The sequence below is a fragment of the Onychomys torridus genome, chromosome 1 (genome assembly GCF_903995425.1).
Source record: "Onychomys torridus chromosome 1, mOncTor1.1, whole genome shotgun sequence".
In the NCBI taxonomy this organism is placed as follows: Eukaryota; Metazoa; Chordata; class Mammalia; order Rodentia; family Cricetidae; genus Onychomys; species Onychomys torridus.
The window spans coordinates 61,612,642-61,640,367 of record NC_050443.1 but is presented as its reverse complement, the minus strand read 5'-3'; the positions used below and the strand labels follow the sequence as shown (position 1 = coordinate 61,640,367).

Sequence of the window (27,726 nt, the reverse complement as noted above, 5' to 3'; positions counted from 1 at the left end):
AATTGCAATCCAAAGAGGATCACGACCGTCTTTGGAACTTTCCGGAATCCCCTGACGCCTGCGCTCCCCGTTCCGGCTGGCTGGAGATGCAGTTGCAGGCGGACTGAAGTGAGGGCGTGTCTGCTGCAGGTGGGGGGTGGTGGTGGTGGTGGTGGTGAGGGTGAGGGTGGGCGGACTGGGTCGGTGCAATGGGGCTTCCCCCCGGGGGGGTCACTGGAAGAGCAGGGGCGTGGCCATTCGGTTTTAAGGAGGCCGCTCGTCCCCCCCCCACCGCAGGTGCATCGCGGAGGCTGGTAAATCTGCCAGGGAAACTGAGGCCCGCGGGAGAGTGACTTATCCAGGACGACTGGCTGAGGGGCCCCGTGCACAGGCCGGGCTCCCCGAGGGAGAGGTGGCCGCCAGCGGCTGGCGCCTCCGAACGCGCCCCCGCCTGGGTCGGCCATCCCCGGGCCAGGGTGGGCGGTGGAGCGCCGGGTCTGGACGGCTGGCAGGAGCGCAGGGGGCGGGGGCGGAGGCGGGGGCGAGCCCGGGCGGGGCCGACACAGGTGCTCCTCAGCAGGCCGGCGCCGCCGAGCTTTATAAAAGCCGCCGGGGCGCGGAGCCGCGCGCCGCTCGCTGCAAAAATAGTGCCCACGTGTGTGTGTGTGCGCGTGTGTGCGCGTCCCGCGCCGCACAGACCCGCCGGCCCGCTCGCCCGCCAGTCCCTCAGGGCCACGCCGGACCCCATGGCGTTCTCCCTGGTAAGAGCCGCCGGGGCGGGGCCGGGCCGGGCCGGGGCGGGCCGCCGTCCCCGCGGCCTCAGCTAACGGTCCGCGCGCTGTCTCGCCGCCCCACAGGCCCCCACCGCCACCGCCTCCCGGGCGGAGCGTCCCGGGCGGGGCGCGGGTCACATGCCCACTGCCGTGGGCCTCGTGGAGCGGTGTGGGGCGGAGAGACGGGGGAAAAAGGCAGGGAGCTTCCTCGTGACTCAGGCCTTTGGGCTTAAAGGCGCCGCGGCCCTCCGGGGGCGGCCGCCGGGGCCTCGGAGCTGCGCTTTGCAGCCTCCCGCTGGCCTCGAACGTATGTCCCGACGGGAGCCGGCCGCGCGGAAGGGAGCCCGGGCGTCCGCAGCACGTCCTCCTCCCGCAGCCGTCGCACGCGAGAGCCGGAGCGGCCGGCCGCGCTGGCGAGCGCTCGCGTCTCCCGAGGGGCGCCTCCTCGGCGTCCCGCAGGAGGCCCGGGCCCGCGGCGCGCAGCGGGCGGCGCGGGGAGCCGCGGGGAGCCCGCAGGCTGGGGCCGCGCCCGGTGACGCGCGCCACGACGGCGCCCGCACGGCTCCTTTAAAGCCGAGGAGCCGGGCCCCTCGTGCCGGCCGCGCGCTCTCCGAGCCCGGGGAAGTCACGTGGCTTCACACGTTCGATTGCTCCCGGAGCCCGAGCCCGGAGGGCGGCGGGGGCCAGGTGAGGTCGCGCGGGCGGGCGGGCGGGCATGCGGGCGTGGGACCCGGCTTCGAGGGCTAGCCTCGGGAGCCTCGCGGGTCTGGGGGCGCCGGCCCGGAGGAGGCGTGGAGCGGCCCGCGAGGGGGCGCAGGCAGGCAGGCAGGCAGGCAGGCGTGGAGCCTGCTCGGCGGCGGCGTCGGCTTTCCTCGCCCGCCCTGCGGCCTGGCCAGACGCACTCATGTGGCCTCGCGGGGCGCGCTCAGCTTTCCTCCAGGTGCCCAGACTTGGGGGGCTCGGAGTGTCGATGGGTTCGCGTGGCCTCCAGCTCTGCTGTCAGGTTTGGGGGAGCAGTGAGGGGACGCAGGGCGGGTAGGGCTGGCAGGCCGCCTCCCTGGGGCCTAGACGCCACTCCCCCGGGGGGCGCTGGGAGACCCACCCCTGCCTAGGACCCCTAAGGCCAGGGGACCCGGGCCAGCCGGGTGGCCCTGGTGGGCCGCTCGCCAGTGTTGCTCCGGCCTTTCCCACCCGCGTGGGCTGCTCTGCGGTTCCAGTCGCTCACGGATGCTGAGCTTCGTTTCCAGGGGACCCTGCAGAGGCCACGGCTCGTGCAAGTGGTCCGCAACACGAGGACGCATGGAACACCTGGGCTCCGGGGTACTGTGCAGCCCCGTGTGTCACCACCGCGGTCCGTCGCGGGCCCCGGGCGCTGTGCAGGCTCTTCCCCAGTGTACTCTGCCCTCTGATAGAATGACGAGTGTGGAAAAAGTCGGAAGCACCCGAGACCCGGAATCGCCCGGGGCTGCCTGCCTCCGGCCGCCCCATCCCCCACCGCGGCCTCCAGGCCCGACTCTGATGAACGCTTTTCTCTGGCAACTGCTTCCTTTGGTCTCCCTGGCTACCGTGCTGCCTCCCCACTCTCCTGGCACCTGGGTAAACTGCTGGTCTGCGTCATTTGCTGGGGCCAAGGCAAGTGGGTCGGCTTTAGTGCTCTGGAAAGGCATGCATGTACCGGCTTTCTCCGGGCCATCTCTTAGGTGATGTACCAGCGCAGACTTTGCAGAGGAGAGTTTATACTTTCACACTCCGGTTCTCGGTGAGTGCAGAGATATAAACCATGTTTAAAAAAGAAAGAAAAAGAGAAAAACCGGCAAAACAAAACCTCAGAAATACAAGCTGGTGATTGTTTTCCTGGTATGTAGAAAGGGATGGACCGCCGATTTCTGACACACATTGGGGCTCCAGCCTGTCAGGAGCCCTTAAGGACAGTAGTGTTCAGAATTCACCACTGATCATTTTACCCTTCCTCTTAATAACTTGCCTGGGATTCACAGGGCATTTTCTGTATCGTTTATCATGCCGCACCCCGCAGTTCGCACAATTATCTAGGTTTGAGTCATTTGGCACTACACGCTGTTTATAGAAAGATGACACCTGTATAGGTAAGTCAGCCTTGTAGTTTAAACACACTAGCCCCCGTTTCAGTGATTGTTCTACAGAGAGCTTTCCTGGCAGAGGCTCCCCAGTGTGGATGGGAGGCTGTGTCAGCCTGTATAGCAGACGAGTTAGAGAGCTGACACATCAGTAAATGATCATGGGGACATTTGTAGTTAGGGATGGTTCTAGGGTCCTTTCAGTACAGGCAGCTACACTGCTGTGGCGCATTTAAGCCTTCAAGGAGGGAGTGAAGGAAGATGAAGTTGTACGATTGTAAGAACACCACCAAACATGTTAATAAGGAGCTATTGATAATAGCTGCCTCAATAAGTATTTGCATCAGGAACAATTGACTCATTTTTAAAAATCATTAAAGTGGGTTATAAACCCAAATTATAACAAGGTAAATAAAATAAATGAGTTGAAGAGGAGGGAAGAGCAGTATCCACAGTGTATATGTGTATGCCTGTCTAAAGGAAACAGTCATTAATTGATTACTGAAAAACAACTGCCCACCCAGAGTTGATGGGCCTTTGACATCCCTCTCCCCATTTTTATGATTCCCTGGTTTTTAAGTGCAACAATAAACTATTACACAGTTTGGACCAAATACAACATCTTTAATGTTAGATTCAACCTGAAGACTGGTTTGGAGTCAGTCTGCAGATACCTCTATATAGAGTTCCCTGTTTTGCAGTTGAGCCTCAAATATCAAATCACAAAGCTGTTAAGTGATGGAATGAGATCCTGGATATTTTTGTTGCTTTATCCCAACCAGTTACACGTTGTGTGCCTGTCAAGGATAAAAGGTTATTGGTGATGATGTGGTCTGTGGGCTGGTCCTGTTTTTACATCGTAAACTAACTGTGGTGGTAGGAATCTCCTGTTGCTGTAGAAGTCAGTATAGGTCTTCTGAGCATTAGTGCCTAGAAGGAATGTGCTGTGTCTACCATTTCATAATGTGTGTCAGAGCAGTTAGTTGGCCCTGAGAGCCAGAGGTCTGGAGAAAGGCTCCTCCCATTATAGAAGTGACTCCCCCCTTCTATACAAAAGACTTTCAATTTCAACACAGATAAAAGTTCAGTAATTTGTCCTCAGATAAGGCAGATTTGAAATGATATAATTGGTTTTTAATTTTTATCATATTTTTAGTAATTGTGTGTTGGGAGTTATGTGCATGCCAGAGTGTGTATGTGTGTGTGGGGGGGGGGATCAGAAAATGGTTTGCAAGAGACAGTTCTGTCCTTTCAGCACAGGGTCCTAGGGCTCAGACTCAAGTGTTTTTACCTGCTGAGCCATCTTGCCAGCCCTGAATTTTTATGTAATTGTTTTAAGACTGATAAAAGTAGAGTGATGATTAACCTTTTCTGTCTTAACTAAAACCCCTCTAGATGCCTCTTAGATTTCCAAGAAGAGTTAGTAAGACAAAATTTTGTGCCTCTCTCCCTCTTCCTCCCTTATTCTCTTCCCTCCCTCTCCTCTTTCCCCTCTCCCTTCTTCCCCTCCCTCCTCTCTATTCCCTCTCTGCAGGATCTTATGTGACTTAGGCTGACTTTGAACTCCCAACCTACCTATGGCAGCTGCCTCCTGAGTAATAAAGCTGGGTTTGGTTGGATTGGGTTTTTCCTGTTGTTGGTGTGGTGGGTTTTGTTGTTGATTGATTGATTTTATTTGTGTGTGTGTGCAGCAAATTGTAAAATTGTAAATGATAGTCTCCTAGGGCATAAAAGGACCCTGACACAGGAATGAGGGCCCAGATCTTTAATTCTGGGCAAGGCTGAGAATCTTAATATCAGCATCACATATAGTCATGCTAGTAGAGGTTGGAAGAGTCTAGAAGGAAAATTTATTTTAGTATCTTGCTCTTAAGGCTTCAAAGGAGGAGTGAGTATATTCAAAGCCTTTGGCAATTGGCTTTTTACATGAGAACACAAGCTCTTGATACTACTAACAAGGCAGTTTCTTTACCCATACTGGGAAAGTTTTAGTAAAGTTAGAAACTTTAAAATATTGCCTGGCTTTAGCCTCTCTAACATCCTTTACCAGCTAAGAAAGCATGTCTGAGTTCAGTGTTGGCAGATGGGGAAAGCAGAGAGCAGTGTGTGAGTCTGGGGCATCTACATGGAAGTCCTTTCTTTGCTCCGGTCTCTTTTAGTGCCAAGTGTTGTGTGTGTAAGCTTCATTCACTGGTATGAAGTCCTTCAAGATAATTGACCTAAAATTATAGCCATTTAAAGGGCAAATTCCATTAGTGAATTTGTAATTCTTGTTAAAGTTGGGTGGGAATGCATAACTAACACCCTTACTAATGTTTAGACTCCAGTCTTCAGTAGCTAGTAGTGGAGGCAATTAAAGACTAGGGGTCAAGTAACAAATTATTTCTCTACTTTGGATAGCTGTGCTAATCTCATCTGTAAATCTACTTTTCGTAATCTAAACTGAACCGACTCTGGGTAGAATTTTCCTCAAAGCTCCTGGGACAAATGAGAACTGGGATTGGACATAGAGCTTAGGGTGAGGTGGTTACATAAATACTTTGGGTTTTATGTTTGATTTAAAACCAAGAAGTATTTATTACACCCTTTCAGTGTTCATTAGCCCTTGAATGCTACTAACTTCACCTCCTTTGCTCCCCACATTGCAACATTGGAAATGTCCATTGTTCCCCCCGGCCGTTGTTTGCAATCTGTTTCAGTTAAAAGCTGCTTCTGAAAGAGTCTTGTCTTAGAATGAAAATGATTGTTTTTAACTTTATGCAACAATTGGTCATATACCTAGAACTGGAACTCATTTCTTCTTCTAGAAGAAACCTGGTGTTTCATCGAGAATTCTGCTATGTTGATTTTATTTTGCTTAAAATTTCTGCTTAATTCCTAAGATTGAGACTTCCTACTTTTTTCAGTCTGATCTATTTGGTCTCAGCACTTACATGCTTCCTTTTTATTTTCCCATCTTGGTGTTGTGCTCCCTATGGTTCATCCTGTTGGCTCATTCCTGTCCCTCTGTATAGAGGGCCAGTGAATTTCCATAGCTGTACCCATGTGTCTGTGTGACCAAGTTTTAGGGTGTTTTTACTGCTGTTTGTTCTCAAGATCTAGGCATTAGTCTATCTGATGCATGTTTAATGTAGCAGGTTGTGTGTGTGTACTAGAGGTCCACCTCTGGGGTCTTCAACCACTTTCCATATTTTATAGGCAACACTCACTGAACCTGGAGCTCACCAATTCAACTAGGCTAGTTGACTAGTGGCTGCAGGGATCCAACTGTCTGGGCCTCTTTGTCCTGGGATTATAGGAACATGCTGCCATGCCCAGCTTTTTATGAGGGAGTTGTGGATTTGAACCCAGGTCCTCATCTTTTACAGCAGGTAGATTATCAACTGAGTCATCTCTCCAGCTTCAGGTTTCCGAGTCTAAAACAGAATTAGTTTATTCCCTTTCCTCTTCTAGTAGAGCTAATTTAATTCTCTTCCTTTACCCAATTAGTCTGCATTTTTCCAACTAAATTTGAGACTCTAGACCAGTGGTTCTAAACCTTCCTAATGCTGTGACCCTTTAATACAGGTCCTCATGTTGTGGTGACCCCCAACCATAAAATTATGTTTGTTGCTACTTCATGACTGTGATTTTGCTACTGTTAATGACTCATGATGTAAATATCTGATTTTTTGATGGTCTTAGTTGACGCCTGTGGAAGGGTCATTCAACCCTCAAAAGGGTCACAACCCACAGGTTGAGAACCATTGCTCTAGTGCTATCTAGGCAAGAACTGTTGGGCTATTTCTGTTTTCTACCACGCTAGGCTTGTTACAGAGGATGCTAGAGAAGTACACTGTTGGAAAGGTTGGAAACTTCCCTTGGAAACTTAGTTACCGGAACTGTAAAGTCTTGATATAATTGCATACTTTGTGTTTGATGTGGCCCTTATGTTCTTCCTTTCCTTCTCCATTACCTTTGTTGAGTATTTTCAGTCTGCTTTTTCCGCCGTCCTTCTCAGTTGCCATTGTGTATTCATATCTGACACTTTTGTGGTGCTCTATCCCACTAGTGTGTTACTTTTGCTTCCTAGACTTCTCTCCCTGGTACTTGGTCCTTAGTAGATTGTTCTGTATGAGAGCATTTTCATGAATCCTTTCTGTCTTCACCTTCTCAAGGTGGAGTTTAATCAAGTCTTTCTCTCCTCACTGTCAAAATGCTCAGCCACTCAGTCATTTCAGAATTTGGGGTTTTAAATTTGGATAAAAAGCAATTCAACACAAACAAAAACAGTAAATACAGTGTAATATGACACTTGGGAATTGAAAAGTTACCAATCAAAAGTTCCCTTCTCATCATATGGTAAGGGTCCCCACTTTCAGGGGGTCATTTGTCTAATGGGAACATGGGCATGTAAACAAGTTATCTGCTATATTGTAAGTAAAAGTAAATATATACAGAAATAACATAGGTGGTAGGTATGTAAAAAATTAAAGGCTTTGCCAAAACAGGATTAGAGAGAAAGGAGTGATATTATGTTTAAAAAAATGTGTTCATCTGAGCAGCATGGGATAGAAGATGACTTTTAGGGTACTAGTCCAATATCACTAAAATTTTAATTCAAAAGTGTACTATAAAGGAATATACAGGAGAAACAAATGCATCTGACTATAAAAAGGTATGCATAGAAATAGTTAACAGTGAGGCATGGAGACAGCTCAGCAGGTAGAAGCACTTGACATGGAGCCAAATGACCTGAGTTTGATCCCGACAACCCACATAGTAGAGGGAAGAGAATAAGCTCCCAAGAGTTGTCCTCTGACCCTAGCACATGTGCATGCACATACACATAGAGGAAGATAAGTGATTTTGTTGTTGTTTTTCGAGACAGGGTTTCTCTGTGTAGTTTTGGAGCCTATCCTGGATCTTGCTCTAGTTCTAGGCCAGGCTGGCCCTGAACTCACAGAGATCCATCTGCTCTGCCTCCCAAGTTCTGGGATTAAAGGCGTGTGCCACCACCACTAGTCAAGTGTGATATTTTCAAAGAATAGTTATGGAATTCCAGTGAGAATATTAAAATCTGAAGAACAAGAAGACAATGATGATGAGAACAGCAAATACCCACTGAAGGTCAGGTAATCCCAAAACCATGCTCAGATGAGGTTATTCACTAGAAGGGCTTGTAGGGATTACAAAGTAGTTGTACCAACGGCTAAGATTTATTTTTTATTTATTTAATTGTTTTGTTTTGTTTTGTTTTTTGAGACAGGGTTTCTCTGTAGCTTTGGAGGGTGCCCTGGAACTTGCTTTGTAGACCAGGCTGGCCTTGAACTCACAGAGATCCACCTGCTTCTGCCTCCCAAGTGCTGGGATTACAGGTGTGCGCCACCACCGCCCGGCAACAGCTAAGATTTATTACAGTCAAAAGATAAAGAGAAGAACCATGAAAACCAGAGGACAGCAGTAATAGCAACTATTTGAATTCTTTGCTATATGTCTATAGTAGTATGAATAAATTGTGATTAGCCACATCTGTTAACATAAAGAAATTTCATACTGGCTGGTGTATACCTGTAATGATAGCTGCTTGGGAGATTGAGGCAGGCCAGCCTGGACACTTTAGACCTCTCAAAAATTTGCTAAAAAGGGTACTTATGTAGCTCAGTAATAGAGCACTTTCAAGTCACAAGGCTTTAGGTTTAGTTCCAGTACTGGAATAATAACAAAGAAGTCACACCTCCTGGGTATGGGGTTGTATGCCTTTAATCTCTTGGAAGGCAGAAGCAGGTGGATCTTTTGAGCTCTAGGGCAGCCTGGTCTACATACCAGGCCAACTGAGGCTACATAGTGAGGCCCTTTCTCAAAACAAAACAAAAATAATCAAATAATAAAATTTTAAAAGGCAGACCCCCAGAGAACAAGATTACCTGTTATATGACTCTATTTAAAGAAGTTCAAAAATAGACAAAACTGGATTAGAATATGGCTTAGATGGAAGAGTGCTTGCCTGTCATGCATAAAGTGTCCTGGATTTGATTCCTAGTACCACATAACACAGAGAGGCATGCTTAATGCCTGTGATCCCAGCACTTGGGGTGGTATAGGCAGAAAAATCAATTTCAGGGTCATTGAGACCAGCTTGAGATACATGAGGCCCTGACTCAAAAATCACAAGAAAACACGAACAAGCCAAATTGGTGACAACAGAAATGAACTCCAGGCCATTGAAAAAAACCTTGTCTCTACAAACAGCATGGACGCCACCCGGAACAGGAAGATTGATCACGGTTTCCACACATGCAAATAACACACTCTGAACAGTAAGCCCTTGAAGGATGAACTGAAATGTAAAAATGGAGTATAGAGAATGGGAAAGAGCACAGAAAAACCTATAATGTAGAAGTATTTTTATTTTGATATGTGTGGTACTCAGATTTATACAAACATCCAAATATTTATTAAGTCAAATGCTTAATCTTCATGTCCTCTGCAGAGTGTGTGCTAGCTTTCAATTAAAATACTTTTAAAAAAAAGAAATCTAAGTTGGCTACTAAGATGAAGGGATTTTTCATGTTATGGTTAAGGAACTTAGTCTTTATGACAGAAATTCTCAGTGCTAGGTCTCCAAAGACAAAAGCGTTCCATAATTCTAAGATAGCATGGATTTTGACTTTTCCTTTCTTTTGAGACAGAATCCCATAGCCCAAGTTGCTAGAAACTTACTGTGTAGCCCAGGTTGGCTTCAAACTTGTGACTCTCCTGCCTCAGCCTCCCAGGTGCTGGGATTATAGGCATGTGTCACCACATTGGTCCCATCAGTTACTTTTAAACTGCATTGGTGTTTGCACTGATGATGCAGAAGTGGTAGGGGTAAATACAGCCACTGACACCTTAGTAGGAATCATGGCAGTGCCATTAAATTGTGACATCCATCATTTTATTATTCATACAAACCCCACAAGCCAGTTTTACATACAGATGTGCTTGAGGAAGCAGTAACAAAATCAAGCTTACTAAATCTTTAGTATGTATTGTGACAAACGGGAAGCTAGTGGAGAACACTGTTACTTAATATCCAGGTAGAAGTTGTCAAAGTATTTCTATGATTTTATTTCAAGAAAAATACATCCCCCACTTGAAAGAACACTGACGAACTAAGGAACACTGATAAACTAAGGTTGTTCATCTTGCTGTATTTGTTGGACAGATTTTTTAAAATGAACAAAATGTGCCAGTCTCTTCATTAGAAAATGACTGACAGTGTGTTTATTGCCAGTGATAAAATTTGAGCTCAGAAGAAATTAGAATTTTGGAACACATTTGACACTACATCTATCTGAAGAATTTATTGAACCTGTGTTTACCACATGATTGACATAAGGTATTATAAAGTCAAGTGTAGGTTTAAAAAACAGTCCATCCAAAATGTGAGTTGAACTTACAAATTTTAATCTAACAGCATCAAAAGGACACATCCATATGCTTTCAGTTGTCATGCTATTACTAACTTTTAAGAAGTTAATGCTTGCCGGGCAGTGGTGGCGCACACCTGTAATCCCAGCACTCGGGAGGCAGAGCCATCGGATCTCTGTGAGTTCGAGGCCAGCCTGGTCTACCAAGTGAGTTCCAGGAAAGGCGCAAAGCTACACAGAGAAACCCTGTCTCGAAAACAAACAAAAAAGTTAATGCTTATAAGGTTTGTTGTATCAAAAAGGTCTAATCAAAATTACCTGAAAATATCTTTTTCCACTAATCTGAAACTGGATATTCTTGATATTATTAAAAACAATATATGTCAACACGTTAAATAAAATGTAGCCAGCTTCTATTAAATTAACTTAAAAGGTTGAGACAGGTCTGGATCTATGGCTCAGCAGTTAAGAGTAGTTGTTGCTCTTGTAGAGGACCCAGGTTTGGTTCTCTGCACCTACATGGTTGCTGACAACTGTCTGTAACTCCAATTCTAGGAGTACTTTACAATGTTAATTTTAAAAAAGTTGTTCTCCCAGAATTCACAGTTAATTACTGTAGCAATGGCATCAAAAGGTTTTAATGAGAAAATACTAATAGGTAGGTCTATCTGCATTAAACCTCTTGAGATCCATCCATAGAAATGTTAAGGGTGTAAAGAGTTCTGAGACTATAGTCTTATAAAAGAGGTTTTCCTATTTGTGTTTTTCAAAGATCTATTAATAGGAACATACAGGCAGAAATAAACTATCCCGAAAGGTTCAAGAGTTGCCCATTGGATCTGATAGACTACAGTGAACTTAAGAAAAGCATTCTACCTGTGGTGGTTTGAGTAAGAATGGCTCCCATAGACTCATGTATCTGAATTTTTGTCACCAGGGAGTGGCACTATTTGAGAAGGAATAGGAGGTGTGGCTTTATTGAAGGAAGTGTCACTGGTTTCAAAAGCCCATGCCAGGCCCTGTCTCTCTCTGCTTGAGGATCAGGATGTAACTCTCAGCTACTGCCCCAGCACCATGAGGATCACCATGCTCCCTGCCGTGATAATGATCTGAAACCTCGGAAACTGTAACCAAGCCCTCAATTAAAATGATTTCTTTGATAAGAATTGCTTTAGTCATGATATTTCTTCACAGCAGTAGAGTAATGACTAAGATACTAACATGACATGTTGGGAAGGAGAGTGGCATCTGATGCTTAACTTTAAGGATTAAAGAGATGAACAAAGGTATGGGGGTTAGAGCATAGTAGGTTTCTCTATAGAGAAACTGGAGGAAGAACTGGATGACTATCAGAGGGAGGAGGGTGGGACTACAGGACACTGTAAACATTGAAGAGAGTTGATTCTATTCATAGAAAAGATGAATGTGTAACAGGAATAACTATCAGGTCCCAAGGGTGTGAGGAAAGGTGGATGTCAAAACTGCTCTTCGATAGAACACACATTTCTTTGGTAACAGGAGAAAAAAGACAGTAATAGGACTTAAGTCAAATTGGGGAGGGCTTGAATAGTACCTAGATGACCATTTGTCCAGAGCCTTCACTACCTTTTGACAATGATTTTTGAGACTGTCATAGATATATTGAAAATCTTGGCCAAAGTCACCCAGTTAAGAGAGCACTAGGATTAAAATTGAGATCCCAGACTTCAGATTCCCTCCCCCTCTTTCTACATGAGGCAGCTTGAGAAACACTGGTGAGGAGCTAGAGACCAGGTCAGGAAACACTCTGATATAACTTAAGCCTTGGAGTTTGGTTTAGGAGGAATTCTCTGTGCTTAGAACTTAAAACCCAAGTCCTTAGTAGTCATAAGCTTTGACAGAAGACAATTAGTGAATATCTGGATATTTCTAAAGCATAAGAAAGGAGTCATTACTATTTATGTAAGTATGATTAAGGTAGTAAAAATAGCTGTAACAAAAATGTAGTGTATGGGTCTAACTTTCATAAGGTAACTGTATTGAGAGCTTGACAATACAACAGATATTAATGTTAGATACTGCTGCAGAGGTATAGATACAGGCAGATATAGATATGGACAGCCTTACAGTTTATCAAATTGGAGAGTTAGTGATGCTTACAGTTAAAAGTGACTAGTATATGTGGACAAGAGCTATAGTTACAGTGGTCATGTGCTGTCAACTATTTTTGAGCAATTTTGGTATTAAATATCTCCTTTTGGGGGCTGAGAAGATGGCTCAGCAGTTATTCTGCTCTTGCAGAAGAACCAAGGTTTTTAGTTCCCAGCTCACATGCCTATAACTCTAGCTCTTGGTAGATCTGACACCTTCTTCTGGCCCCCATGGGCAACAGCATTCATGTGCATATACATCTGCACAAACATGATTTAAAACTGAAAAATCTTTAAAATGACTTCCTTACTGTTCTCACAAGTGTATTCTGGAGCCTGTAGTTCTTAGACTGACAATAGAATTAATGAAGACTAAGTGATTGGTAGATACATCCTATGGAAGCATAAAAATAACCAAAGGAGAAAGTGGTTCCTGAGTTCAGTAGAGTAATTAAGTATAGGATCCCCCCCAAAAAAATGTCAAGAAAGACTTAGTTGGCTTTGGCAACTATGAAATCATTGATTAAGGAGCTATATAATGTCAACTTTCTTGGGGACAGTGTGTTATAGATTGAAATATGAACAGAAGTAAATACTGGTTGTTCATGAAGAAATGGGCAGTGGATTGAGGAGAATTCTTTTAAGGAAGAAGGGCCTTGTACATACTTATACAATAAGGAGAAAGCTATTGTAGAAGTGATGGAAGATCATGAATGAAGAAAGAGGTCAAGGGTCTCTTCTGTCTGTTAATAGATTCACTTTCTCTTTCTGATGTGGTATTCTTTATTCCTGGTGAAATATACTGTCTAATTATTGTTGGAGCACTTCTTTCCTTGAACAATCCATGTTTTATATATCTCCAACACTTTGTTCTGCCTATTATGTTCTTTCTGATGTCTGCTTATTGAAATTCGGCATTTTCATTTTGCTCTAACTTAGACGTTTTCATTGTGAAACCATTCCTGACACTTTGATGTATTCCTTTGTTGAGCATTTTGTGTTTCTTTGTTTTCCACTGACCTAACTGAATTTACTTATCCCATTTAATGAATTCTTCTGAGACAAGGACTGTATTTTATCCATTTCTGTGACCTCAATTTCTAACCAGTAGTTTTTCAGTATTCATGAAATATTAGATTGAGCTGTGTGAAATTGCTATTTTCTTGGTTAAAATGATGCAGAGTATTACTAATTTCCTAAGTACCAAAGTAATAAAATTTTACACATTGTATTTTTGCATAGACTTGAAAAATAGTGGGGGAACATGACTGTTCTTTTTCTCCCTTCCTCCCTCCCTTTGCCTCTCCTTCCTTCCAGTTTTCATACATACTATTTCATACATATATGAATAGTATGAAAAACAGTATATGTATACTGTATATATTGTATTAAGCATATTTCCTCACACAACCTTCTAACCTACCCTTTTTTGCACTTCCTCCTCTTCAAGGATAGTTTCTTTTTTTTTTTTTGAGACAATCTTACCATATAGTTGAGGATGACTTTGAACTGATCCTACCCAATCTCCTGATGGCAAAGCATTTAGACTATAAAGTTCAGCCATAAGTTTGACAGTGAGTGACCTGGTGATTTGAAGCAAGCATAGAAGTGTAGCTAGATGTGTATTCTTTTGCAAGGAAAACATGTTCCTAACTTGTCATCCACAAGTGATCTTTTTCTGTGTGTGGTTATTAATGTAATATTTAAAATTGTAGTAAGATATCTTCAAAATCTTGAATATAAATGTTCAACTGTATATTTAGTATAAGCCTAAGGCAAATTGCCAAAGTGCGTTTCAGTATGTTCTTGGGAGGCATCTAAGTAGATTATTTTCTGTTACTTTCATTCATTTTTATTTTTTGGAGACAGGATTTCTCTGTGTAGCCTTGGCTGTCCTGGAACTCACTCTGTAGGCTGGCCTTTGAACTCATAGAGATTCACCTGCCTCTGCCTCCTGAGTGCTGGGATTAAGGTTGTGCATCACCACCACCCAGCTTGACTTAATATTTTTATAAAGACCTGAATGTTCAAGACCTTAACTAAAAGAATACAATTAAATGGAAAAGGTCGTCTTTTCAGGAAAACAATTTAGTATAAACACAGTTGTTTTAGGGGATTCTCTAATTCTAATCCATGGACTCCAGCTTTAAAACTCTTATCTGGAGGAGCAAACTGTGTATGTATCCTTTATAGATAAACTTGAACTTATTTTTTCTTTCTTTTTGATAGGGTCTCTCAGGTAGACCAGGCTGGCCTCAAACTAACAGAGATCTGTTTCCGCTTTTCACATGCCGGAGTTAAAGGCATGCACCACTATGCCTAGCCCAAACTTAAATTTCTTTCCTAGCTTTTTACCAGTCCATGGGGGCTAACAGTAATTTTCTTGAAGGCGTGTTTAGTGTAGTTGTATTGTCGAGTAAAAGCAGACTGAATAAAATGGTAGTACTTCAATCGTCTATGAGAATTGAGTGTCATCCAGCCAGGATTTTGACATGAGGAATGGTCACCATGTGCTTGGCTGAGAACATATACTATCTGAAGGCAAGGCCAGGGTTTTCCAGTAAAGCAGTTCTACATTTTTCTACCATCTATACAATATAATTTTGTCATTTTATTTGTAGGAGAACATAATCTTCATGGAATGGATTGACATTTTTACCTAAGTAGAGTGGTAAATGTCTATAATCCCAGCACTTGGGATATTGAGACAGGAGGATCATGAGTTCTAGGCCATACTGAATTATAAGATCCTGTCTCAAACCAAACACACTTTAGAAGAGTCATAATTGGTAGTTAGAAACCATAGGTGTAAAATCAAACAAAAGGGAAAAACTCACCTCATTTATGATAAAGTAAATAAATGTTTCTTGATGAAGTTTGCTTGAGTAATACATTGGAAACATAATAGTGATGCCATTACCTACTTAGAATTGGTCATCTGCCGATAGTAAGTTATTTATTGAGAATTCCAGCCATTTATGTAATTTTACAACATAAACTCTGCCACTCACTTTTTTTTAATACCTTAGGTAACTAAGGCTCACAGTAATGTAAGGTGATATTTGTAACTTAGAGCCTGTGACTTTTTTTTTTTAAACATAAGGACTGACATTTTAGGGAAGGAATATTTCATTGTGCAAAAAGAAAAAAGAAACTTTTGTAGACTGAACTTCTGGAGGGACAGTTGAGGCTCAGAGCTATAGGAGACCACTGTTTTACTCTTAGAGTATATCAGTTGTTACCCCTGAGAATTGAGGCCTGATCTAAAATAATGTGTTAGTAGATTCTTCATGAGGCGTTCTAATAACATGTAGTAGGCAAAACTAGTTTTATCCTGAGGCCAATTTTTTACTGTATCATCAGCTTTAAATTTTAAAAGAATTAGCATTTTTCTCTTTCTAATATTGCTAAGTAAACCTGTTAACGCTCGAGACAATGGTAGTTTATCCTAAGCTTTTGATTCAAATAAAAGCTTAATTTTTTTTTGTCCACAATAAAAGACTTTTTTAAGTTGAGGTTTAAAAAAAAAAAGCTTGCTGATGATCTCATTTCATGGCAAAATATGTCAAAATAATAGAGGTTATCAGGCAATAGAAGAAAGATTATATAAGAAAAATTCTTGTTATAGTAAAACATTGGTCTAAATTCAGAACTACATTGCTAAAAGATAAACCAGTGGCTTTCAACCTTCCTAATACTATGACCCTTTAATATACAGTTTCTCGTGTTGTGGTGACCCCAACCATTATTTTGTTATTACTTCATAACTGTAATTTTGTTACTCTTATGAATCATAATAATCTGATAAACAACCCCAAAGGGATCCTGACCCACAAGTTGAGAACCACTGAGATAGACAATATAAAGTCAGTGGTACTCAACTATGGGAGTAGGTAGTTTCAGTTTTGAAAATGAGAAATAATGAATTCTTTTAATTGGTGTTTCAAAAGAATCTATTCTATGGTAGATGAAAGTTTTAGGTAGTTGTATTTGTATGATGTCTTCAGTGTTTTAATTAAGCTCTGAAGTCAGTGATTAGGAATGGGTACCCAGGAGAGAAGGGCCTAGGGTCATCAAATAGTTGTTGCCTTAGCTTTCTTTGTCTTTTTTTTTTTTTTCCTTTTTAATTTTTCAAGACATGATTTCTCTGTGTAGCCTTGGTTGTCTTGGAACTCGCCCTGTAGATCAGACTGGCCCTGAACTCAGAGATCCTCTTGCCTCTGCCTCCCAAGGGCTGGAATTAAAGACATGTACCACCACCACCCAGCACTTGCTTTCACTTTTAAATACATTTCTTCTCATTTCATGAGCACATGAATCCTTTCTTCAAAGATCCCTGTAGTTGCCTCTGATTCATAGTGTAATTATATTAGTACTGATAGCATTAATTTGCTCAGCACATAATTAGGTGCCAGGCACTATGGTAAGTACTACATGTGTATTAATTCAGACTCCACATGCCATAGTATTATACTTTCCCATGTAGTGTGCACATAAGGGAAGTAATAGACTGTTCTCCATCTAACAGTACTGGATCACTTATCTCCCAGTGTGGCTATTCAAGGTAAACATTGATACTTGTAAGATCAGCTACTTGGTGTATAAATTGAACACCTTGCTTATTTTTATCCTAATTACACAGTCAACTTTAAACAAGACCTTTATTTTGTTGTACATAAGGAAGGGGGCATGCCAGATGACATTTGCCCCGTTTAGGAATATGATGTGTCTTCCTAATGGTATTAGGAGTGAGGCAAAGTGGCTGGATTGATTCTTTAAATTAGATTTTTTTCAGGCTACTTGAAATAATAAGCATTTTAGACCTTCCTCATGAGGACTGAATTTCTCTGAGGAAATGCACAAGCCTGCATATGTCCCCTCATTGGTTCTCATCTCTCCTGCAACTGCTGTCAGTCTATTAAGACTTACAAACAGTTCATCTTTTTCTTGCCCCCAGATGTAGCCAAGATCCTTAGATTTTATTTGTAGTCCTTGTATTATAGTAAACAAAAATGTGGTTTTTTTTTCATTGTTGAAGCATGCTTTAAATTTTTTGGTAGCTTCTAATGTAGAAGACACTGCTAACTACTTAACTTGGTTTATGAGGCCTTTCTAGTCTCTTCTTTACCTAACACTCTACTGTACTGGAACACTTTTGATAATGCCTCCCTGTTTTCTGTGTTGTTCTTTAGACCTTGTCCTTTATCCAGCTCTCAAACACATTGTGGATTAGAGGGCAGAATTTTTTTACAGCATGTTGTAGCTTGTGTTGTGTTTATTTATAGCATGATCAGATCTTAGTTCATTGTCCAAACTTTAAAATTGAATCTTTGCCTCACTTATTGACCCTTGAGGTGTTGCCTATAGATAGAGGACAATTATTTAATGTTTATTAGGCAATGTTTATTAAGCAGATTTATATGTGCTTCCAATGACTGCATTCCCTTTGGAAGCTATTGGTTCCATTTTTTGATGCTTGCCACATCCTCTCTTGCAATTACATCTTTAGTGTTTAGACAACTGCTGTATGTCAGGCACCATGCTTTATAAAAGTCATCCAAGGGTTGGGGATTTAGCTCAGTGGTAGAGCGAAGCACAAGGCCCTGGGTTCTATTCTCAGCTCCAAAAAAAAGTCATCCAAAAGTTGGTTTACCAATTTCACACAGAGGGAAACAGACACATGCTGGCATCACACAGAAAATACATGATAGAGCCATAAATTTCAAACAACAAATTACTGAGATAATGTATATATCATAAAGTTCACCTTTCAGTGAACAGTTGTGTCTAGAGGGGTGTTTTTGTAGTGTTGAAGATTGAAACTGGGGTCTTGAGTGTATTAGACAAGCATCCACTGAACAAACTCCAAGCCTTTTTTTTTTTTTTTTTTTTTTGAGGTAGTTTCACTAAATGGATTTGTGATCCTCATGCCTCAACCTTTCCAAGTAGCTGGAATTACAGATTTGTGTCATCAGGTTTGGCCAGTGAGTTATTTTATGTATGTGAATATTGTGCCTACAGGTGTATCTTATGTCATCTTCCTGCCATGCTCACTGAGGCCAGAAGAGGGTATAAGATCCCCTGGAACTGGAGTTCACAGATAGTTATGAACTGCCATGTGGGTGTTGAGAATTGAATCTAAGTCCTGGGAATAGCAGCCAGTGTTCTTAAATGCTAAGCCATCACTAAGGCCCCTCCCCCCCAATTTAAATAAGTAATCTCCAGTCTATGAGACACACACACACACTCACACACACACACACAGATACATGCAATTAATTTTTAAAAGAGAAAATAATGAAGCTCAATATGACATTTTGATACATTTTTCTCCATTATCCTCTCTTGTCCCCCTCACCTATATCTGTTGACACCCTTCTTAGTCACCCATTTTTATATCTTGTTTTTCTATTCTGGTGACCTGGTGTGTTTAATTAGGGCTTTTACATAGGTGAAGGGTTATTTACAGGTGCATGGAAAACTTAACCAGTGGAGACACCACCAATGAAAATGTTCCTCTCTCCCTTAATATGTTATCTTTTTTGTGGGCTGGCTTCTTTCACATTTTAAAGGTTTACCCATATTGTATTTTGTCTCAGTACATTTCTTTATGTCAAACAATATTCCACTGTGTGGATATACTGAAGATTTGAATCAAGTCTGTCTGGTTCTGAAGTTCATGTTATTGTTACTATGTTGTGTTAATTATTGTGTGTGTGCTGCTGGATTAAGAGGTTCTTGAGAAAATTATCTTTATACTTAAATTGATACCCATAGTGTTGTGAATACTTTGTTCATAATAAACATTGATTTAGTGCTTTGATATGTAGGCAATAAACTGAAGTCCTAGTTACTTTTAAAAATTCTTATTGTTTAAAATAACAGGGTCAAGTCTGTTTATTATTCTATATGAGTATAGAAAATCTAAGCATGTTTTATCCATGTCTAGGAAGAAGAAACGGGAAGAATAAAAGATTGCTGGGACAACCAGGAGGTTCCTGCACTGTCCACGTGTAGCAATGCCAGTATCTTTCGAAGGATAAATGCCATTTTGGATGATTCACTGGACTTCAGTAAAGTCTGCACAACACCCATAAATCGAGGAATTCATGATCATTTGCCAGGTAATTGAGATTTGAAAATTGGGATGCAATGGGCTAGTCCAAAGTAGTGAATGCTAGAGTTCTTCATTGAGAGGCCTATGAAGAACACACTGAGTCTTTGACACAACTTGCCCATTTCATGATTTGCATTATGGATTGGACCCCCTTATGCGTGGAGACTGCCTGTGATTAGAATAAAGATAATCTGTTTTGTGTGGTACACAGGAAGGGTTGAATTAAAAAGACTGAAAGTAGCAGTATTTGTGTGTGGGTTGTTGTTGGTGGTGCAGGTATAGATATGTAATTCCAGCACTTAGGAGGAGAAATATAAGTTTGGGGACTGCCTCTGCTACATAGTAATTTCAAGTCCAGCATGAGATAACTAGCAAGACCTTTCTCAGAAATACAAAACATAACTACCAAGTGTTAATCTGGGTTTTAGCTCCAGGTCCACAAAGGAGTATAATGTGAATCATATTGTTAAAGATTTGGGGTAGCTATTTGTGGGGCTGGAGGCATGGCTGACTTGTTAAAAGCACTTGGTGCTCTTACAGAGGACCTGGGTTTGGTTCTCAGAATCAACGTCAGGCTACACACAACAAACACTTGTACTGTAGTTCTAGGGAATTTGACACCCTATCTGGTCCCTGAGGGCACTAGGCACACACAGGGTGCATGTACATACGTCTAATCACTCACATATACACATAAAAATCTTCTAAAAAGTTAGAGTTGAAATTTAATATTAAGTTGAGCATACATAAAATACTGCTTTGTCAACATATAATCTAGGGTCTATATATGAAATAAAAAATTTGTCCTGCTGAAACTGGATTAATTCACTTAATATGTTTATCTTCATTTGTATCAGTTTTCCTGCAAACAACATAACTTTTACCTCACCACCTAAAGCACCTTCCGATTGGTTTAATAAAGAGCTGAACAGTAATAGCTAGGCAGGAGAGGATAGGCGGGACTTCTGGACAGAGATAGGAACTCTGGGAAAGAATCTGAGGCAGGAGAGATTCGCCAGACAGATGTGGAGGAAGTTGGATGTATGGTACTGAGGAGAAGTTAACGAGCCACATGGTATAACATAGATTAATATACACAGGTTAATTTAAGTTTTAAGAGCTAGTTGGGAACAAGCCTAAGCTAAGACCAAGCTTTCATAGTTAATAAAATTCTCTGTGTTGTTATTTGGGATATGGTGGTCCAAAAAAAAGACCTGTTAGAAAAAAAAGGTATTCTTCTAAAATGACTAAAACAAAATATTTATTTATTTCCATAGTGGCTAGATTATTTTATATTCTTACCAGCACTGTATAAGGGGTTACTTTTTGTCCACATACTAGTTAGCATTTGTTGTTGGTTTTTATTTTATTTTATAATGTGTGTGTTTGTACACCATCAAGTGCAAGTGTTCATGGAAGCCAGAGGTGTTGGATTCCCTGGAGCTGAAGTTACAAGGTAGTTGTGAGCTGTCAGATGTGGGTGCTGGCAAACAAACTCTGGTCTTTAGTAAGAACAATAAGAACTTAAAACAAGAGCCATATTACAACCTTGTTTGTTTTCTTTCCTTTCCTTCCCTTCCTTCCACTTCCCCATTCCACCTCCCTCCCTCTTCTCTCTTTTCTTTTCCATTTTTCCTTCCTTCCTTTGTCTGTCCATCCATCTGTCTGTCCATCCATCTATCCATCCATCTGTTTGTTTTTTTTGTCTTTTGGAGTTGGAGACAAGGTCTCAGATATTATAGCCTTGATTGTCCTGGAATTTGCTATGTTGACCTCAAACTCAAGAGATCTGCCTACCTCTGCCTCCTGAGTGCTGGGATTAAAGGCTTGCACCACCAGCCCTGGCCCCCTGTTTGTTTTCTTAATGAGTGTTCTGACTGGGGTGGGATGGATTGTAAAGAAAGTTAGTGAGCATGGAGTATTTTTTATGTGTTTAATGAACATTTGCTTCATTTTTTGAGAACTATCAGTTCATTAACCCATATTTTTTTTTTTTTTTTGCTTGTTTGGTTTTTGAGACAGGGTTTCTCTGTGTAACCACCCTGGCTGTTCTGGAACTCACTTTGTAGACCAGGCTTGCCTCTGCCTCCTGAGTGCTGGGATTAAAGGTGTGCACCACAATGCCTGGCTTCATTAACTTATTTTTAAATTATTCTAGGTTTAATTCTCTGTCTTATGTGTATCTGGCAAAGATTTTCTCCCATTCTGTAGGCTCTCTCTTCATATGGTTAACTGTTTGCTTTGCTATATAGAAACTTTGTAATTTCATGAGATCCCAGTTGTCAATATTTTTTAAGCAACTGGAATCCTATTCAGAAGTCCTAGCCTACATCTGTATCTGGTAGTATTTTCTCTGCTTTTCACTAGCAGTTTCAGAGTCTTGGTTATTTCATTCAGGTCTTTGATCCATTTGGAATTGATTTTTATTCAAGGCAAGATATAGGGATCTAGCTTCATTCTTCTACATGAGGATATCCAGCTTCCCCAGCATCATTTGTTGAAGAAGCTGTCTTTTTTCCGATGTTGTTTCTGGTATCTGTTAAAAATTAGGTGGCTCTAGTTATATCTGGGTCCTCTGTTGTAGTCCATTGATCCACATGTATGATTTTGTGCAGTGTAATGTTGTTTTTGTTACTACAGCTCAGTAGTATAACCTGAATCAGCTATAGTGATAGTTCCAGGATTATTATCTTGCTCAGAATTGCTTTAACTATTGGCACTCTTCTGTGCTTTCATATGAATTTTAAAGCAGTTTTTCCCAATTTCTGTTACAGTAGCATTAGAATGTTGATGGAGATTGTGTTGAATCTATAGTTAGCAGTATAGTCATTTTCACATCATTTCTTACAATTCACGAGCACCATTGTTTACCTTTATGCTTAGATTTACAGTCCACCTGGAATCTAGTTTTGTGTAAGGTTAGAGAGTAATGATTCATTTGTTTTGTATTGCTAGCCAGTAGCCAGTTGACCCAGCACCATTGTGTGTGTGTGTGTGTGTGTGTGTGTGTGTGTGTGTGTGTGTATGTGTGTATGTGGTAGAGAGAGAGAGTGGGGAATCCTGTATTTTTATGTGTTTTACTGGAAATTGAAGACTTACCTATATTTCTGGGTAAGTGCACCATCAATGAGCTATACCCACAGTACAGAAGAGTATTCTGGAAGTGTGTTCCAGAGTTGGACTGACAATTGGCTTGAATTCTGTCTGGCTAGAAATATTCTGTTTTTGGGCCAATGAGATGGCTCAGCAGATAAGCAGTTTACTGTCAAGCCTTATGATGTAAGTTTGACCTCCTGAGCCCTCATGGTAGAGGTGTCTCCTAACCACCACATATGCACCATGGCACATGTGCAACACACACATACACATAACAATAAAAATTTTATGAAAAGAATTACCCTACTTTTGTGTAAGAGTGGCTTGATTGTCACCTCTGAAACTTTTCTCAGTCTTCTGCCTTCCGTGTTTTACTATTGTGTGACTTGGGGATGGAGTAGGCTCTTTGCTCTTTCTGTTTGTGGATAGAGTCTCAAAATAGGGAAGAGAGGAAGAGGAACCATTTTGGGGGAAAAAATTATCACTCTGCCCATTTCATAATAAGTTTACACAAAATGGTACAAGCTCTGACACAGGTGACCTGAAACAAATCCTAGTTTTGCTGCTTGTTTGCCTTGACTATGGCCAACTCTTGAGTTTAAGCCTGGGAACAGTAACAGTACTCAGAAGAGCTTGTGAAACTTGGATGTTGTTTTTGAATGTGTTGACATTTAGTTGTTTTGACTGTTGAAACATTGGTGCTATGAACATTGTTGTACATAAATCCTGAAATGCAAATTATCTAGGATGTACACTCTGGTAAAGAATATTTAGGTATGGGAGTCTGTTAAATTAACGACATCATAATTTCTCTAAAAGAGGTTGGACTGTTTTTTGAGGAGTGCAGTGATACCGTATATAGATTCTTGTTGGCTTGCTCTTTGTTTTTGAGACAGGGTCTGATGGAGCCATAGCTGGCTTCAACTGATCCTCTACCTCAGCTTCCAAAGTGCTGGGGTTGTAGGCACGCATCAACAACATAGCCATGTATGGTTTTAATTTTGTATTTTCCTGATTGCTGCTTTGATTGGACATCTTCAATATTTTTTTGCCATTTAAAATATTGTTCCATACCATGCTTTTGCATGCCCTTGTGCATTCTCACTGGAAAAATAGGTTTTATAGGCATTCTAGTTTATTCTGCAGTGAATTTGTTAGATGTATGCAGTTATTCTTCCACTTTTGACTTGCCTTTTTGGCTAATGTTGTCTCTTGGAGAATGTAAGTTACTCATTTTAAGGTAATTCCAGGGTATTGATATTTGTAGTTGGCATTTTTATTTCATAGTTAAACTTTGCCCTTTTTAAGGACATAAATATTTTGTGTTATCTTTGTAAAACTTTGATCTGTCTTTTTATTAATGATACAAATGTTACTTAAATTTTTTTTTTAATTTTACATACTAACCACTCTTTTCCCTCTATCTTCTTCTCCCATTCCCTGCCCCCACCTCCCATCTACCCCACCCCATCCACTCCTCAAAAAGGGTAAGGCCTCCAATAGGAGTCAACAAAGCATAACATACCTAGTTTAGGCAGGACCAAGCTCCTCCTCCCTGAATCAAGGCTGAGGGAGGCATCCCACCATAGGGAATAGATTCCAAAGAGCCAGCTCATGCTTCAGGGACAGGTCCTGGTCCCATTAGTAGGGGCCCCACAAAAGACCAAGCTGTACAATTTGCCCACAAGCAGAGGGCCTAGGTCAGGCCCATTCAGGCTTCTTAGCTGTCGGTCTAGAGTCCATGAGCTCCCAGGAGCTCAGGCCAGCTGTCTCTGGGTTTCCCCGTCATGATCTTGACCAACCTGGCTCTTAAAATTCCTCCTTCCTCTTTTCAACAGGACTCCTGGAGCTAGGCCCAATGCTTGGCTTTGGATCTCTGCATCTGCTTCTATCAGTTACTGGATGAAGTTCTATGATGACAATTAGGGTAGTCATCAGTCTGATTACAAGGGAAGGCCAGTTCAGGCACTCTCTCCACTATTGCTAGGAGGAGTCTTAGCTGGGGTCATCATCCTTGTGGATTCTTGGGATTTTCCCTGGCACCAGATTTCTCCCTAACCTCATAATGGCCCCCTCTATCAAGATATCTCTTTTGTTACTCTCCTTACTTAAAATTTTTTTAGGATTTATTTTTCTATATGTATGTATGTGTTTGTGTGATTATATGCCACATATGTACATGTAGCTGAAGATGCCAGAAGAGGACATCAGATCCCCTAGAGCTGGGGATAACATGTAGTTATGAGCTGCCAGTATGAGTGATGGGAATTAAACTCTGGTCTTCTGGAAGAGTAGGAAGTGCTCTTAACTGCTGAGCCATCTCTTCATACCCCCTGTATTTTTCTTATTTCTTAGTTGTTTGCTACTATATAGAAAGATAAGCTTTTTGCTCATTGACACTATAGTCTGTAACTTTGTTAAGTTCATTTATAGATGCTATTACCTATGTCTTTATAGATTGTTCAGAGCTTCTATATATATCATTATGTTGTCTGAAGATCATGGTAATTTCAGTTCTTTTTATTCCTTTTTGTCATAACTTTTCCTCCTACTCTCTTGTAATCCAAGGTTAACTAGGAATGATAGTATAAGCATTTTTGTGTTGCTTTGTAGTCTTGGAGAGGAGTGATGGGTGTTGAGGGTTTGAACATTTTAATAGTAGGTATGCTAGGGTTTGTGGATATTCTTTAAATGATTAAGGAAATTATTTTCCGTTTTCTCAATAGGTTTTTAAAGAAAAACCGTAATTGTTTTGTTTTGTTTCCTTATAGAAATTTTGCTTTGTATCCCAGGCTGGCTTGGAGCTGGCCCTGCAGTGCAGGTTGGCCTTGAAGTTCACCGCATTCCTCATGTCTCAGCCTCTTGAGGCTGGAGTTACAGGTGTGAGCTACCATGCCCAGCTAGTAAACAGGGTTTTAAGTTACATTGTTTTTGGTTTGTTAATTTACTTTCATGATTACTTCTAGGGCTAGGAGTACATCTTAGTGGTAGTGTGCTTGCCTAGCATCCAAGTTCAATCCTTTAATCCCAGCACTCGGGAAGCAGAGCCAGGCCGGTATCTGTGAGTTCAAGGCCAGCCTGGTCTACAAGTGAGTTCCAGGAAAGGTGCAAAACTACACAGAGAAACCCTGTCTCAAACAACCAAAAAAAAAAAAAAAAAAGACTAGAAAGCAACATAGTCTTAGCTCTATAAATGTGTAAGCATTCAGGAAAGAATACTAAAGTAAAACCGAATTTTCATCCCTTCAGTAAATCCAAATTCTTCATAATATTTTATTTATCATGTTGCTAAATTGGATTTTTGTGTCCATGTACTTTTGAAATTATCTTGCATTTACCCTTAATGTATCTTGGATGGCAGTTGTGTTAGCTCCTTGAAGCAAATGAGACGTTTCCTTTTATTTCCTGTTCTTTCTAAGAGTTGTATAAAAACTGTGATGTTACTGCTTATCTTTTGATGAAATTTACTAGTGAAACTATCTGGATATGTAGTGCTTTTTGTTTTCTGAGGTAAATTTTTAAAGTTATAATTGCATTTTTAAAACAGAGAAGTATTAGATTCTGTAGTCTAAGTTTTGGTAAGTTTTTCTAGGAATGTTTCTATTTCCTTTACATAGTCAGTTCATTGATATAAATTTTTATGTAATAGCTTCTTTTAATCTTTTGAATTACCAGTATTCTTGATACTGTTAAATATTTTCCTGACCTTTTGTTGAAATTTTAAAATAAGATCTTGGCTTTGGTTTCCCCATTCTATTAGGAAGTTATTTGTATGTGTTTTGGGCGGGGGTGGTGGTGCTGGGGTATAGCTTACTGGTAAAGTGTGCAAGACTCTGGCTTCAGTCCCCAGTGTGGGGTGTGGTGGGGAGATCATTGCTTTGAACATCAGTGAATTTCTCATCATTGCTGTTTTTATGCCTAGTGTTTCTAATGCTTTCTTTGGACTTAGTACATTTTTTACTATTTAAAGAAGTTTTAAAGTTTTATCCTTTCATGAAATACATTCTGACCGCAGCTTCTCCTCCCCTCCCTCCTGTCCTTCTCCCCCCTCCCTCCTCTCTCTCCCAGAGCCACTCTTCTTCAGTTTCCATTGAGAAAAGAGCAGGCCTCCCCGGGTATCAACTGAGCGCGGGCGGCATAATGAGATACAGTAAGACTAGGTCCAAACCCAGTGGAAGAAAAAGCGTACCAAGAGCAACAAGAGTCAGAGATCCACCACTCCACCCCCACACACTCCAACTGTTGGGGTCCTGTAAGAACACTCAGCTACAGTTACCATGTGTTTGCAGACCCAGGCAGGCTCCACAATGGCACTTCAATCTCTGTGAGCCCTTATGAGCCCTGCTTAGCTGACTCTGTGGGACATGTTCTCCTGGTGTCTTTGAACCCTCTGATTCCTACCATCTTTCCTCCCCCTCATCAATTTCCCTGAGCTCTGCCTAATGTTTTGCTATTGGTCTCTGCATCTGCTTCTATCAGTTGCTGGACGAAGCCTCTCTGGTGACGATTGGGCTAGGCACCTATCTATGAGTATAGTAGAATATCATTAGGAAACATTTCATTGACTTTTTTTTTTTCCAAGTCGTGTTTGGTTTTATCCTAGGACTCTGCACAATCCAGCCTCTAGTTTTTAGCTATCCAGGCAGTATTGGACATGAGCTCCTGCTCATGGAATGGGCCTCTACTTAGACCAGCCATTGGTTGGCCACTCCCACAAATTCTGTGCCACCATTGCCCCAGCACATCTTGCTAGGCAGGACAGGTTGTGAGTCAAAGGTTTTGTGGCTGGGTTGGTGTCTCAGTCCCACCACTGGAAGCCTTGCTTGGTTTCAGAAGATGTAAGGTTCTGGCTCCATATCCCCATTACTATGAGTCTTCATATATCTATTGAAATACTTATAAACTTTTAAATACAATATATTTGAGAATTTATGCATGCATACAAAGTATTTTTATCTATTCATTCCCTACTCTTTCCACTGACCACTTCTAGATCCACCCCTCAAAAATTCTTTATACAGGGTAAGGGGTTTCATTTTTACATTTTTGTATATACATATGGTATACTTTGATCTTGTTCGTCTCCTCTGTCACTCTTCCTTTTTTTCTTCACAACCCTAATAGTCTCCCATAAGCTCAGATTTG

The 27,726-nt window shown here is 41.6% G+C and overlaps 1 protein-coding gene across 2 annotated transcripts in view; it reads left to right on the top strand.

Annotated features, from left to right (window-relative positions):
- Positions 1–612: 612 nt before the first annotated feature.
- Positions 613–27,726, top strand: part of Cpeb1 (cytoplasmic polyadenylation element binding protein 1) — a 92,172-nt gene continuing 65,058 nt past the window's right edge. The window contains exons 1-2 of one of the 2 annotated variants that reach the window (XM_036186686.1): positions 613–740; positions 19,318–19,492. In XM_036186686.1, the coding sequence (XP_036042579.1) occupies positions 726–740; positions 19,318–19,492 (190 nt within the window). In that variant the 5' untranslated portion in view covers positions 613–725. Of the gene's footprint in view, positions 741–940; positions 1,440–19,317; positions 19,493–27,726 lie in introns of those variants that run through there. The other variant, XM_036186685.1, reaches the window with a different exon arrangement.